The 15,336-nt window shown below is 46.5% G+C and overlaps 2 protein-coding genes across 3 annotated transcripts in view; both read right to left on the reverse strand.

Annotated features, from left to right (window-relative positions):
* The window catches only part of LOC126542828 (high affinity cAMP-specific and IBMX-insensitive 3',5'-cyclic phosphodiesterase 8B-like), a 386,400-nt gene that overhangs the window by 160,572 nt on the left and 210,492 nt on the right, over positions 1-15,336 (reverse strand). The gene's annotated exons all lie outside the window — the stretch shown is intronic.
* LOC140216049 (protein GVQW3-like) lies at positions 5,214-5,861 on the reverse strand (the record flags this gene model as incomplete). The annotated part of the gene is made up of 1 exon (XM_072286320.1): positions 5,214-5,861. A coding segment is annotated over one exon (603 nt), but the record flags the coding sequence as incomplete, so codon positions are not given.

Here is a 15,336-nt window from a genome sequence, read left to right on the forward strand (position 1 = left end):
ATCCGCGGAACTACTACTTTATCTCGTTTTTTACGCTTTATTTTATCTTCCGCGTAGACCTACCTGAACTGAGATCTCCGTAAGGCTTGTCCCAAGCCCGGTCGCGGCCCACCCCCACGACGCGTGGAAAATCCACGGCTATACGTCGGTGAAGGCAATCTTTGGAGCCTCTTCAAATTGATGAGCTTCAGTTTAAAGTCTGGCGCAAAGCCGCGCTCCTAATCCACACGGACGAATTCTTGTTTCCAGCGTCACTGGCTTCCACGCGCACAAGCCGCCTTCAGCACGAGGTAGACTGCCGCAACCAACTCCTATTCGACCGTACCGCAACAGGCTTTAAATCCACGTTGCGCTGGGCCGGTACAGTAGCCTAAAGTAGCCTTTGTAAAGATTACCGGCGACACACCCCGTCCTCCAAATATAGCTAAATAGCACCGCAAGAAGCCAGAGCTAGCTCCCGCTAATGAGGAGCACACGAGACCGGTTTCCAAGGTTCCCTAATGGCAGGAACATTCGCTGACATTCTGCTCGATATATTTTGTTCGGCAAACACAAACGCAACAGCCAAATCACAATCTGTTATTATGCACAAACAGCAACTTTGTGCATTTGATCCTGAACTGGCTGACTGTAGCTCCAGCTTCAGAGGTGCTGCGTGATTTTAAGGGTTCGTAGGCTGTCACTTCACGTCGGCTTATTTGCAACGTGTAGAACACGTATCCAGTGAACAAGGGTACGACGCCTGTGTGGTTGCGACCGCTATTTATCTACAGGGACAAGGCGCGTAAGCGAACCCTGTGCTCAACGCTTGTTGGGAAAAAATGGAAGTTGGGGAAAAGAAGAGAAATCTGTAAATAATTTCACCTCACAAGAGACTTTATTCCCCGCTGTGTTTAAGCAAGTCAGCTTAACGCAATGCTTAGCTGGAACTTTAAATCATAACGTAATGCAACAAGGCTTACGCGACAACTTTGTAATCATACGATTAGGGGGATTCCCGATGCCCCACTATTTCATAACTACAACCAACGTGCTAATGCCTATAAAAAGAAAAAGAAAAGAAAAAGAAAAACATTGATTTCGCAAACTGCCATGCCGCAGTTGAAAACGTGTTAATTGCACAAGTCGATGCCAGAGCCTTATGTTCAAGTTTGTTTGTACTAGTGGGCCTATTACTAAGTTTGCGTCCCATATCAAAAGAGAAATTCCTGCCTCGTATCAAAGTTTCGAAGCTAAGCAAATATTTGCGTATGAAAAAAAAAAAATTGTACGTAGCTTCGCTTATGAAAGTCTTCTAATCGTTAAAAGCTATTGCGCTGTTTAGATATACGTGGGACTGTGAACTGTTCTGAGATTTCATTCACTGATAAAGTGCACAAAGCTGTGCCTAATGGCTGCTGCATTATGCTTCTAGCATCAAGAGAATATGAAGTGATGGTTCATGTATTTTCTGGTTCACTGAAGCATATACCTCAAGGTTAAGAATGGCACGCTGCAAAATACAGGCATGAAGGACGGGGCGATTGCCGAAGCTATATGATGGAACGAAGCTTATGCATGCACTTGACCTTTTTGTCATTTATCGCATCTTTATCCTCATGATACTTTTTGTGTTCTTTTTCTGTCCATTAAAGGCTTTGGTGCCAAAACCTGGGAACGAACCAGCAGGGACAACTACAACCATTTCTCGACGAGAACGGGCTTGTATACGAGTCGGAGGAAGGCTACAAAACCTCACAGACAGCCGGGACGCGAAACATCCATTGGTACTTCCACGTCGACATCGTTTCACCGAGCTGGTATTTGCGGATGCCCATCGTCGAGTCATGCACGGAGGAGTAACGGAGATGATACGCAACGTACGCGAACGATTCGGGTCTCAAGAGCACGACAGGCGACTAAGAAAGCAATTTACCGATGCCTGCTATGCGTCCGTTTTCACACGGAACACATTGTGACGCAGTACCCGCCACTTCCAGTATCCCTGACCGAAAGGACATAACCTTTCGACACTACAGGACTTGATCTTGCCGGACCATTGCATGCGAAGTCATCTGACAGCTCTGATAGAAAAATGTACATCGTACTTTTCACATGTACTGTAACAAGAGCACTGCATTTGGAACTGGTCTCAGATATGTCTTCACCTGCGTTCCTGTTGGCATTCCGGCATTTCGTTGCAAGAAGCAGACTCCCAAGTATCATTTACTCACACAGTGTCTTAACATTTAAGAAAACTACGCGGGAGCTACAAAAAATATGGGAAGTACTACGACAAGACGATTTCCAGGCTTATTATGCAAAATAGAAGTGAGGCGTGCAGACGGGACACAAGAGTAGAGAAGTGAACAGCACGAACACGAACGCCAACACGGCGTTCGTGTTGTCCACTTCTTTACTCTTGTGTCCTGTCTGCACGCCTCACTTCTATTTTGCATAATGAATCCTTACCAACTAGCTCAGCTTTCTGTCGTTCTAAGTTCCAGGCTTACATTGCGCACCAAAGAATTCAGTGGAAGTTCATTGTCGAAGCGGTCCCATAGTGGGGAAGCTGGTAAAAGCGGTTGGTCAGAACCGTAAAAATGGCACTCCGCAAAGTTTTAGGTCGAAGCTGTCTGTGCACTTCCAACCACTATGACTGAGACTGAAGGGGTGCTCAATTCACAGCCACTAACGTATTGTGATACTCAGGCAGGCGAGCCTGTAGCCCTCACGCCAGCGCATTTCTTAGTGGGCCAGCAACTTACGACATCACCAGAAGGAATGACACAGTCAGACCGAGTAACCAGCCACGATGGTGATGAATATCAGCGGCGCTTCCACAATCGATAAAAAATAATGAATTACTTCTGTAAGCAATGGAAACTTGAATATTTTCTCATTCTACCATCGGCTCATAGCTTACCCACGCATCACTCAAGTAATTTGAAAGTCGACGACATCGTAATAGTTGACATTCCTAACACGCCCAAATTATTCTGGCCACTAGCCCGGGTTGCACAGGTGTACACAGGCGCCGACGGATTTGTGCGAGCCTGTTTAATCCGATTACACAAGGCAAAGTCTTCAGGAGGCCAGTGAAGAAGCTACATCATCTTGAACTAGATGTTTCCACATTTGAGATTCTGGAGGATGTCGGAGATTAGCAGAAGACGAAGAAAAAGAATGATCGTGGGCTGCTGCCTCCGCGGCTGGCTCCGAGAAGTGCGCGCACCTTTATCATCGTCCTGTTACCTTTTGTGCGCTTTCTCTCGCCATCAAAGGCTTTGGTGGGTGTCTGGCGACTCCGTCTATTCGGGCGGTGCTACCTATAAGGGGTTGGCGTTCTGCAACAACTAGATATAGTCAGTACGTACTGTACGTGCACAATTTCAGCCAATCCCCAGGAATGAATGTGCCACTGTGGGAGAAAGCCTCAAATTTATTTATATACATGTCTTACTTCTCTGCGCGAAACCTCTCCTGAATAATCGTTTCTCGACAAACATCACAGATCACCTTTGTCCTCGCGACGCAGACAGCTAACACCCGCAGGCGACGGGGCTTATCGTAATAACTGTGGCAGAACCCACCTGACGATAACTGTCGACGGTAATGCGTTAGCGTTGAATCAATATACCGACACAACGTATTTCCACCGTCGAAACAAGTTATGTATGAGGCGTGTACTGCAGCGGGACTCCACTTTCGCGCTTCCCTAAGAACACTCGGCGCCCTCTAGCGCCGCCGCCACAGAGCATGCGCGTGGCCGCCGAAATACATCGCGCGCCATTTCGCGCCAACGCCGAGAAACGCGCCATGCGGCAACCGGGCTCCTCTCGCGCGCTTCTTTCAGGCCACGCAGCGCCATCTACTGGCACTGCCGCGAAGTCCGCGCATGGCCTCCGAGACGAGAAGCGTGGCGCGTCTGTGCCTGCAAACGCCAAGAATTGTTCCCTTGCTTGCGATACACTCAGTGGCACATACTCGGTAACCCGAGTTGGCGAGATGTTCATTGAAGGCACATATCTAGTAGATTCGTGGCGCAGCTCGCTGAAGCGTTGTCGTGAAGGGCGTTCATTGAAAAACGGCAAATACCTAGTGCATGCATGGCGCAGATCGTTAAAGCGTCGGGTTGCTGTTCTTAAGGAACCTTTGTGACGTGTGTTTGATTACTCTCAACACCGGAGAAATTTAAGGGATCTTTCTGGTCGACCTGTTTGCACATCGCAAAAGACGAGGACTGAAGGAAGAACACAACACAGGAACATAACACAGCGCCTGTGTTGTGTTCTTCCTTCAGTCCTCGTCTTTCGCGCTGTGAAAACATGTAGATACTGAATCACCAACTCACCCAAGCTTCCACCTTATCTTTCTGGTCATTTGCACACATTCCCAGTGGTACTTATCTAGTTACCCAAGTTGGCGTCAAAGGCGTTCATTGAAGAGCGACCCACACCTACTGGTACAAACCCACAACCAAAATTCGCATCAGAGAGGTTCATTGGAGGATAGCACAGACCGAGTGGCACATACTCAGTACTCCAAGTCGACATGAAACAGTTCCTTCGAACAGCGGTACCAGTCTGCAGTGACCTATGTCGGCGTGAAAGAAGTTTGTTGAAGCGCGGCACGTATGTACACATTACCACATACTTAGTGACCCAAGTTGGGCCCGATAGTTGGTTTTCAAACCTGCTGCCTCAGCACAGCAGCCCAATGTCCTACCCATTCCGCCAGTGACTACCCAGTTACCCAGGCAGGAGGGAAAACGCTTAGATATACGAGCTTTGTTAGAAAAGTATCCAACCTTTGGCATAACTGGAGCGTTGGAAATCTAATCACCCTCAAGGTAGTCTCCTTGGGACTCCACACACTTCTCCCAGCGGTGCGGCCATTGTTGGAAGCATTCCGAGAAGGCCTCTTTCGGAATGGAGTTTAGCTCAGCTGTCGTTGCAGCCATAATGTCCTCCCTTGTCTGAAATCGCGCTCCTTTCAATGGCCTCTTGATTTGGGGAAACAGCTAGAAGTCGCAAGGGGCGGTATCGGGGAACTAAGGAGCCTGTTGAACTACAGGAGTCTGATTTTTCGCCAAAAAATCTTAATCAAGTGCGAGGAATGTGCAGGAGCATTGTCGTGATGGATGCGCCAATTTGATGACCACAACTCCGGTCTCCTGCGCCGCACAGCATCACGTAGGCGACGGAGGACATCCCTAGTACTCTTTGGTGATTGTTTGACCCTGTGGTGCGTACTCGTGGTGTACCACACCGCGGGAGTCAAAGAAAGCAGTCAGCATCACTTTGATGTTGCTGCGCACTTGGCGGGTTTGGTCTTGGTGACGTGGAATGCTTCCACTGTGACGACTGGGATTTGGTATCCGGGTCGTACCCGTGCGCCCAAGACTCGTCACCAGTGATTATGGTGTTCATGAAGTTGGGGTCACTGTTTGTGGAATCTAGCATGTCCTGTGAGACTTCAACACGAAGTTGCTTCTGCTCCACCATGAGCAGCTTCGGCATGAATTTCGCCGCAACTCTGTTCATGGCAAAATCTTCGGTCATAATGGAATGTGCAGAGAAAGTGCTGATGCCCACCTCTTCCGCAATTTCTCGGATAGTCACACGACGGTCTCGCATTACCACAGCGTTCACTTCGGCAATGGCCTGGTCATTTCGGCATGTTGATGGCCGACCGGAGCGTGGTTCGCTCTCCACCGATGTGCGAGCGTCTTTAAACAGGTTGTACCACTCCTTAATCTGTGTGCTGCTCATATCATCGTCACCGAAAGCTGTCTGAATCTTCCGAGTGGTTTCGACTTGGCCGTCGCCCAGTTTCTGGCAAAATTTGATGCAGTAGCGCTGCTCCAGTCGCTTTGCAATTTATTTCCTTGCAATAAAAAACCGACGAGAGCACTGCGCACTACCTCACTCAAACGCTGCGTCCCAGCGACTGACGCTATCGGCAGGCGGCAAAAAATTCGCGCATGCGCATGAAGGTTCGATGGCGCCTGATGCAAGCACGCTTGTTTCATATCCATCAGGTGTTCGCAAAAAAAAAAAAAAAGATAAGGTCGGATACTTCTCTAACAGACCTCGTAAACAAATATAGATAGATAGATAGCCCCCGCAAAGTCTGTGAAGTACGCTAAGGGTTCTAACGAATTAAAAGATAAAGAGGAAACAACATGATATGACAGAGCTCAGGCTTGCCGGAAACGCAGGTGAACTAAGAACTGACTTGTCCAAAAATTCCCGCCTGTTACAATCCACCGCAGTATGCACGTTCGGGCAGTATAGGCTTCGCGCGTGAGCTCAGTTTGGACAGCGACGCGGTCTGGCAAGCACACACCCATCCACTTCGGCAGAGTACCGCAATCTATTCTGTGGGAACAAAGGAGGGATCCGAGGTCATTTCGCTCGAGGAAAGCTTGCTATAAAGCTGGCTGTCGCGCGGACTTAATTCGGTTCGCTCATTGAGCCGAGAAAGGAAAATGATAAAAGTGGGATCCGGTCTTCAGACAGGCTGCCGGATATATACGAGATGCGCCATTGATTAGTTGTATAATTAAACGGGCATCCATCTTTTTCTTTTGGTGATTTGCGAGTCATATCTTGCGCAAGGGCATGCTTTCATAGGCCATCGATCGAATTTCAGCCTCCGGTACAGCCAATAAGGGCGGCTATCTCGGAATGTGAAGCATCGTCACTTCAATAACGCTTCAGCGATCGCAGAACAATGAGAGAGATGAGGCGCTCGTTCTTTCGATTGGAAGGTGTTCTTTTCAAACATTCTTTTAGACCAACTCGCGCTGAGTGAGCGAACGGGAGGGAAGTAAAATAGGTCATCTCTCTGAGATGACGAGATAAGCACGGGGCCCAAGCAGCTGGAGCGAATGCTCCGAGGGCACTGATATATGATGGGACGTCGCTAACGTTGCATACTGCGGCGTATGAAATTTCAGTGAAGTCACGCCGCAAGAGTTGACACATGAGACACGGAGAAAAGAACATTTAATGCGCATGACGAGGCCTCCCTCCAGGAAAGAAAATATTTTTCCTTTTCCGATTCGCTCTCCGCCGACAACCTGTATTTTTCGTGGTCTTGGCCAATAGGCTAAAGTCACATCGCTGTTGGGTGATATTTGTCCTAACGCCACGAATTTTGTATTTCTAATTTATGAAGACTCATTCAATCATTCATTATTATTTAGAAAACGCAGGTCAAGATCGACGAGCCGGCCTGCCAATGTTCCGATGCAAAGAGGCAGAAGAAAAATGGAAAAAAAAAGGAAAGTGAAAAGAAAGAAAAAGAAAGGAAGAGAATAGAGGATAGTCCGAAAGTGCCGTTGACGTTCGTTGTAACGACTTGAATTCGATACATGAAAAAATCTAGGAACACGCTGAGCTCTTCACCAGAAGCTAGATATGACCCAATTACAGTGATGCAACTGTGCGGCCAGGGAAAGCAATCGCGTGGATTCATTTATCTAAAACGAACGTTTGCTGCACACGTAAGGACGTACAACCGTTAGAAATCGCAACGTAAATGAGTCAATATGAACTTGTAGCGGCGCGACTACCGCCTTCAAAGCAGAAGAAAAAGATGGGCTCACGTGCAGGCAGCGCGAGAACATAGAACACGCTAGTGCGCTCGACCTGAGCTCTCGAGATCCCGTTGCATCATGGCTGGCCAGTCTAAACAAACTGTGGCCACGACGGCTTCCTCTTCGCGCCGCCTCCCACAAATTGGTGACGTGGTCGACCGAGCCAACCTAGCATTCACACAAACTAGGACACTTTCCCGTATGTATCATTGTCCGTTATATTTGCATCGTTTTCTGACAGAGGAATGCAGGAATAGTAAGGCAGTGATATTAACGTTGTCACTCCCAGTTGGCAGCCGTATATGTCATGTTCAGCAGCTTACTTTCCAGCGATTTGCAATTTCACACTGCCTGACGTCAGACGTGTGCTGTTTTATCCTCACGTGCGATGGCATTTATGTGCTTCATCATGCCAATTTTGTGTCCTCGTTATGTCGACAGAGGCGTGCCGCCGCAAGCAAGAGCCTTTTACAAGATCAGAGTAAATTTACCCGCCCGTGAAAAGGAACGGTGGGCTGTTTGTAAGAGCTGCCTTGCCCAGAGTTGAACTACGACAAGAGTGCAACATTTCTCGCTAGGTGTCGGTTAACGAAACAATAATGACGAGTAGAGCTTCGCACTGTCCCTTAGCGGTGAAGAAATGGGACATTTCAGGACGCTGTGTAAAGGCTTACAGGCCCCAGGGCTCTGTCTGCAGTTTATTCAGCCTAGTAAAAGATGTACTTAGACGCCAGTGTTATGTAGCGTGCCGATGTCACCTTGCCATGAAGGGAAATGCTACGCCTGTTTCCGTCTCTACAAGGTGGTCAAAGCATTTGAGTCTTCTAATCATCGAAGAAATAACGGCTCATGTTATATGTGTCCAGGTGCTTTAAGTTGGCGCGCCAGCCACTTTGTAGCCTACCTAGTTGTTACTAGGGGATGGCGTACATTCTGACAAAGCAAATAAAGATCGCATACAGTCGTACAGTCGCCTTATCCGCCGGCCACATCGACTTGGAGGCTACCACCAGCCTGAACGTAACAAATTTGTTCTTTTCATAGCTCTAACGGTGACATGAGTTCATGACTCCTAACGGTGGCATATAATCTTTGGAAAAGAGAGAGAAGCACTGCTAGTGGTCATACTAGGAGTGCTTGGCCGGAGGCTCTGTGGAGCCTCGGGCTAACCCGCTTGTGCTCGTAGACGCCAGACGACTGGCTGCACCAATGTGACCGTACGGTTATCTAATGGCACGAAAGGGCAACTGCTCGTGGTTAACAGTTTCGTGAATTTCAAGCACTAATGTTACCAAGCGCGTCGCTCCTAACAAATAGCCTTGCGCGAGTGCATATTACCCAGAGTACTGTTCTGCTGGTCGACAGCACTGTTTGTCATGTGAACGGGGGTGCACACAATGCCAAACATTTAGTGATTTTTGTCTGCGTTCGCCTCAGTGTCTCTGATACTGAAATAAACTGGAAACTCAAAGCTTCACCCTTTAATTGTTTAAACTGAATAAAGAAAAGAAAGAAACGCATCAGATAAGTTAATTCGATATTTCTGCTAAGAGTTCCCGCAAAGCGTGCTAACTGCAGTGGCAAAAACACGACGGACGGGGGGGGGGGGGGGGGGGGGGGCGAATAAAATCAGCTCAAGTGCTGTTTGTCTAGCGTACTGCCGCTCCTTCGCTGACTCGATAAACAACGCAGACTCGATTAAGGCGGCGCCGAGCAGCTGCATGTCGACTCCCGCAGTCTGCACCCTATCCGTCTTTTGCTCCCATTCGCCCACGTCTTCGAGGGAACAGGCTGAGCTCGCCTTCTCGCTTCCGCCCCTGATTCGTGCAACTCTTCCCGCGCGTGCCTCGTTTATTCATTTCCCTTCCTGCACCTGTCTCGAGGCCACCTGTCCCAATTTCCCATCGTGGCCGACCTGTAACCTCGCTTCTCGCTTGCACTGTTCTGAGGGAAACGATGCAAGTGTGCAGCAAGCATAGTCGAAGGCACAACGATGTAAGCTAGCACTAAATCACAAGCGATCGCTTTCTTAGCAGGCGCATGCGCCCACCGCGCAAGCACTAGTTGCATGCATCTAACACATACTTACGCCAAACGCATGCGTCTAACACGCAAGCGTCGGCGCAGCAATGTTCTGTGCTGCGTACATTGGGTTATAGTCGATATACGAGTAAACCAGCAATATAGGCGCGTTTTTATTCGTGTTCAGCTGTAACGGTCACGTGAATACGGCAGCAAATAATTCAGTTGAAAACCACCGCGCTGTTCTGTGTACACTGTGCGTGTTTCGTTACGACTTGCCGTATAAATAGTCTGAGTGGGAGCGGCATACAGCAGCGATCGTGCCGTTCAAGCATGCCTGCATTATCTTACAGGTTGGATACCACGCTTCTGTATCGCATTTTCGCACAAATAGCTTTTCTTTTTCCACTGCCGCTCCCTGCAAGTATGTTTGGAACCTTCAGCGTTTTGTGGTCGCCTTTCTCTATCCTGCTTTCTGGGGACGTCGAGACCAATCCGGGGCCGACAAACGAAGAGCTATTGCAACTAATTATAGATAAGCAAACGCAGACGAAGGCTAAACGGTCCAGTATCGAGGGCAAGCTTGAATCTTTTCCTGAGTTATCCGCTAAATTAACAACTTTCAAAGTATGGTCCAATGCCTTCAGTGCACAGTCGAACAACAACAGCAAAGGCTGACTGAATTGGAGGACAAAGGTCGAAGAAATACCCTTATTGTTTTCGGCGTCGCCCATGGCAATAATGAAAAAAGAAAACATACTGAAAAAAAAAGTGTTGGAGGAAATTTTCTCCGTAACCACTGGCATCACTATATCATTGGTAGAGTAAACTTACCTAATTCGTCAAATGAAAAAAAAAGGAAGAACAGGCCCATAATTGTGAGGCTATATGACTAAAAAAATAGCTATATTCAAAAATTGCAGCAAACTAAAAGGAACAACTTTTAGTGTTTCCGATGACTACTCACGTGAAACACTTGAAGAAAAATCGTTGCTTTGGCGCTCTGCGCAAGAAGACAAAAGCAATGGTGCCCACGTTAAAGCTAGTCCGCGGTGACAAACTTTATGTAAACCGCGTCGCTTACATGTAGGACTTCTGGTCCAATTCGTGAGTGAAGCTTGCAAGCAATTAAAACGTTTCCTCCCACCTTGAGTGACGTCAAAAACCGTATGCGATAAGACTAAAACGTTAATGCACGAAGTGTTGTTTACAATAGTGAACAATTAGGCAGTTTGGTATTACTACATGAAACCGATCTGACTGCCATTACTGAGATCTGGTTGTTTCCTGATGCTGCGGACGCCGATGCGTTTCCCCGTCCTACAATGACTTCGTAACGACAGGCAGACGAAGGGCGGTGGTGTCGCATTCTTAATTAGGACTGAAATATGAACCACTACTGAGAGGACACGGATGTGAAAATGTATGGTGTAGGTTATTCATGAATAACATACCGTTAATTGTTGGCGCTATTTACAGGCCTCTGGGAAACTCAGTGGACGTCTTTGATAGACTCGATGACCACTTTTCAAATATGACAAACAGCAGAAGTGAAATAATATTAGTTGCAGATTTGAGCCTACATGGCGCGGGCTGGGATGATAGAATTTCAGCATCTTTAGATAAGTTGCACGCTGAAAGCACGTTCAAAACAAGGTTGAAGTACGGTTTATTATACAAACTGTTAACCAGCCAACGCGAGTTCAAGGGTCCTGACACTCACTGCTTGACTTACTGTTTTTATCCCTAGGATCCTTTCAGCATGAAAACAGGGGCTGCAAAGCACGAGGTCGAGACATCGAATCCCGGCCACGGCGGCCGCATTTCGATGTGGCCGAAATGCGAAAACACCCGTGTACTTAGATTTAGGTGCACGTAGTGGAATACCAGGTGGTCCAAATCATTGCGGAGTGCCCCACTACAGCGTGCCTCATAATCAAGTCGTGGTTTTGGCACGTAAAATCCCCCATTTAATTTCTTTAGCATGAAAAGAATGTCGAACAAGGGATTTCAGACCACAACGTTATCGTAACACTCTTAAACTCAATAACAAACGTTTGGCAAACTATCCGTCAACAAAAGTGTACAATTTAAATAGTACAATATAGACAGCGCTTGACATAGTTGCTACAACGAATGATATTGACCAGCTTTGGAAATACTTCAAATCTACCGTACAAGATTGTTTATCGCGTTTTGCACCCCAAAGGACAAAGCGCTTAGAAAAAGCCAATCCGTGGGTAACGCTCTCAAATCCATCTCAAACGGCGACTGCGCCGTGCAAGGACACGCCAAAGAACACTGGAGTGATTGCAAACTTAAGTTCTGAGGTGTGCAATGAGCTAAAAAAAGCTCGCATGTTTTGGAGTGTAGCTGTTATAGGGTAGGTTATGGCGTTTGTGTGCGTAGACAAAAAATATGCCCCCCCCCCCCCCCCCCCCCCCCCGCACGAGTTAAAAGAGCTAAAGCGTAAAGCAAAAGCGTATCGCCGGGTGCGTCCCAGCTGCGCTTAATCGCAAGAAGTGTTAAAACGTATCGTGACAAAAAAAAAATCGTAAAAAAAAACATTTAAACCGGAATAGACACTGTTTAGTATGAATCGCGGTTTCACGTCACGGGCTCTATAGGCAAGCCACGTAACCTTATCCGAGTTCCCTTCCAGCCGTGCAATGGGTAGGCCGCGTGCGATGAGGACTGCGGAAGAACAGCGTGCCTACGAAGAACAGCGTCGTGAACAGAAGCAGGCAAGTGGGAGGCGACGGCGGGCGGCACGTAACACGGACGAAGATCTTCGCGCAAACGCCAAGCGTGTGCACCTTCGTTTGGATCATCCTTCTGACTCCACTCCCATCGTAATTGTGGGTGATTTCAACACAGACGTGTCTCGACCAGACGGAAAGTGGTTCGTGGCGTTTCTCTTGGAAAGGTTGGGCATTCAATGTTACACAAACGTCAGTGCGTCCACGACGCGTCATCGGCCGTGTATAGACCTCACATTGGCCAAGAACCTTTCCAGTGTCGCCACAGAGCCACTGGCCGTGTATCACAGCGATCATAAAGCGATAGTCGCCTTGGTGACCAAATAATAAATAAAAAGAGCTAGCAAAATAAGGTTCAAATAAAATTGCATTGAGCATACAATATAATAAAGCAACAAGAGACGTTAAAGAACGAAATTCATTGAGGTAGGTGTCTTTTATTTTCAATCAACATTTATTATCAACATATTTGTCACCATATATACAGTTGCGTTTGTCATCCACCTTCACAGAGTGGAATGGCTCTGAATTTTTCTATGACCGATACTCTGTCCGAATACAAGGCCACGTCACCGCAGAAGTTTATTGGGGGTACATGAGTGATTCCAAAAGAGCAGTAAAAAGCGCACCTTTGAATAGGAACACGTGTAGCGAACCTAAGCTGGTTGCAGAAGCATTTAATGAGTTCTTCACATTTGTTTTCATTCCAAAGAATAAAAATGCTTCGGAGCTATAACTCGGCAATCGAGTGATGAAAGCAGCCACGGTACTTCAAAAGAACGCGTAATGGCACTGCTTCTCAAATTAGACACAAAGAAATCTCCAGGTGCTGATTTGACTATGAATTCTTAAAACGCTACTGTGACTGGGTATCAAGGTTTCTGGCTATTATTTTTTACTTGTCACTCCGCGAAGGAAATGTAACATGCGACTGACTACTAGCGAGAGTGGCGCCAGTCCTTAAAGCAGGTAATAAGCTCATTGTAGATAATTATTGTCCCATTTCAAGCACTTGTACGTCATGTAAAAAATTGGAACATGTGATTGCAAAGCACTTAGTAGACTACCTAGAAAGCAATACACTGTTTTAAAGCAAACAACACATATTTAAAAAGGGCCTGTTGCAGTAACTCAACTGTTCGAAACACTACATAGCTTTGCAACAGCAATTAACTCCCGGCAGCAAATAGATACGGTTACAACAGACTTGTCAAAGGCTTTCGACAATGTGTGTCATATGAAACTGATGTAAGAAATGTGTAACCTTGGTGTGGATTTTCGGATAATTAAGTGGGTTCAAGTCTACTTGCATAACCGGTACCAATTTGTGGAAATATCTGGAAGCGATTCATCTACATTGCCCGCGTCGTCCGGTGTGTCACAAAGGTCAGTTTTGGGACCTGTCTTATGTTTATTGTATATTAACGATATTGCCGTTGGTGTCCATCCAATGGTTGATGTGAGATTGTTCGCGGATGACTGCGTTTTGTTTTGTTGTGTGAGAAGTGTCAGTGACGAAATAATTTTGAATGAGTCTGTGAAAGCTATCAACGACTGCTGTACTACATATGACATAAAAATTAATTTTGAAAGAACTACCTGTATGACAAATAAAGATAAGAAATCTGCCCTACAATATCCATATACCCATAATCAGAAAGAAATCAAGCGTTCCAAGCATGTAAACTATCTCGGAGTCACTCTTATTGTTAATTTGAGGTGGGAAAATCATATTGAGAACATTTGCGAATCCGCCCAACGTAAGCTTGGTTTCCTGAAAAGAAGGCTACAGAATGCCACAACCAATGTCAAGCTCGCGGCATATAATACTATAGCAAAGCCAGCACTGGAATATGCAGGTATCGTTTGGGACCCTCAAAGTCAAACCGAAATTAGTACATAAGAATGAATCCAGAGGTTGGGGGCCAGGTTCATTTTTTCGTGCTACGACAGAAAACAATCCGTAACTGCGCTCCTTGACAGGGCCAGTCCAAAACCCTTCTCTCAGCAACGAAAAATAGCGTGGCTGAAATTCCTGTACGAGCTTCATAATAAAAACTAGAAAATAGATCGAGACGTATATCTACGACGTCGAGTGCGAGTGTCAGTTCGCACCCATCACCCCCATGCCACTCAGCCTTACACACCAAGGCTTGACGCATTCAAGTTTTCATGTCTAATTCGAACCCTTGTTGAATGGAACAGACTCGACGCCAATGTGTTCACAGGGTGCCACTCCACCTAAATGTTTCATCAGAGGCTGGAAATGCTTTTTATGTAAATGTGTTTGAAATGTTTCTTCTCTCACTCTGTAACAGCTTGTAAAGGCTGTTTTAACAGCATTGGAAATAAAAAAGAAGTGATGCAACAAAATCATCAAGCCTCTATTTCCACTTCGTTGTCCGAATCTTGGCACTGTATTTCGACAGAAAGCACGTGGGAAATTTTCTTTTTCTTTCCTCTGGCATGACCGATACACAAGCCGGGAACAATTGTGCTTGTCACAGGTCATACGTTGACTCTATACTAGGCATCTACATAGTTTATTATTGTTATTATTATTATTATTATTACATAGTTTATATCAGGACCTTTGAACCTTTACAAAGTGTATTTACGAAGTTTTACTCTATGCGATTAAGGATTAAAGCTTTTGATTATTTTTATTTTTCTATTTATACTGTGATTTCTTGTAGTTCTTTTTTTTAAAATATGTGTGTGTTAGTTACAATTTCGGCACTGCGGACCCACCAGTAGCCAAACTTCTTATATTGCCGCCAGTTATTAAACAACTATCTGTCGTTTCATTTTACGGCACGCAATTTTCCAGCGGCCCACACTGCTTGCGTGCTAGCTTAAGCATGCTAAGCATTAAGCCTACGTTCTAGCCTCGCAATCTTGTCAGGCATGTCTAACTCCCCTAACACTGCAGATGGACGACAGCTAGGAGCTCGGCGCACTCGATTCTTT

The sequence above is a fragment of the Dermacentor andersoni genome, chromosome 2 (genome assembly GCF_023375885.2).
Source record: "Dermacentor andersoni chromosome 2, qqDerAnde1_hic_scaffold, whole genome shotgun sequence".
Taxonomy (NCBI): domain Eukaryota; kingdom Metazoa; phylum Arthropoda; class Arachnida; order Ixodida; family Ixodidae; genus Dermacentor; species Dermacentor andersoni.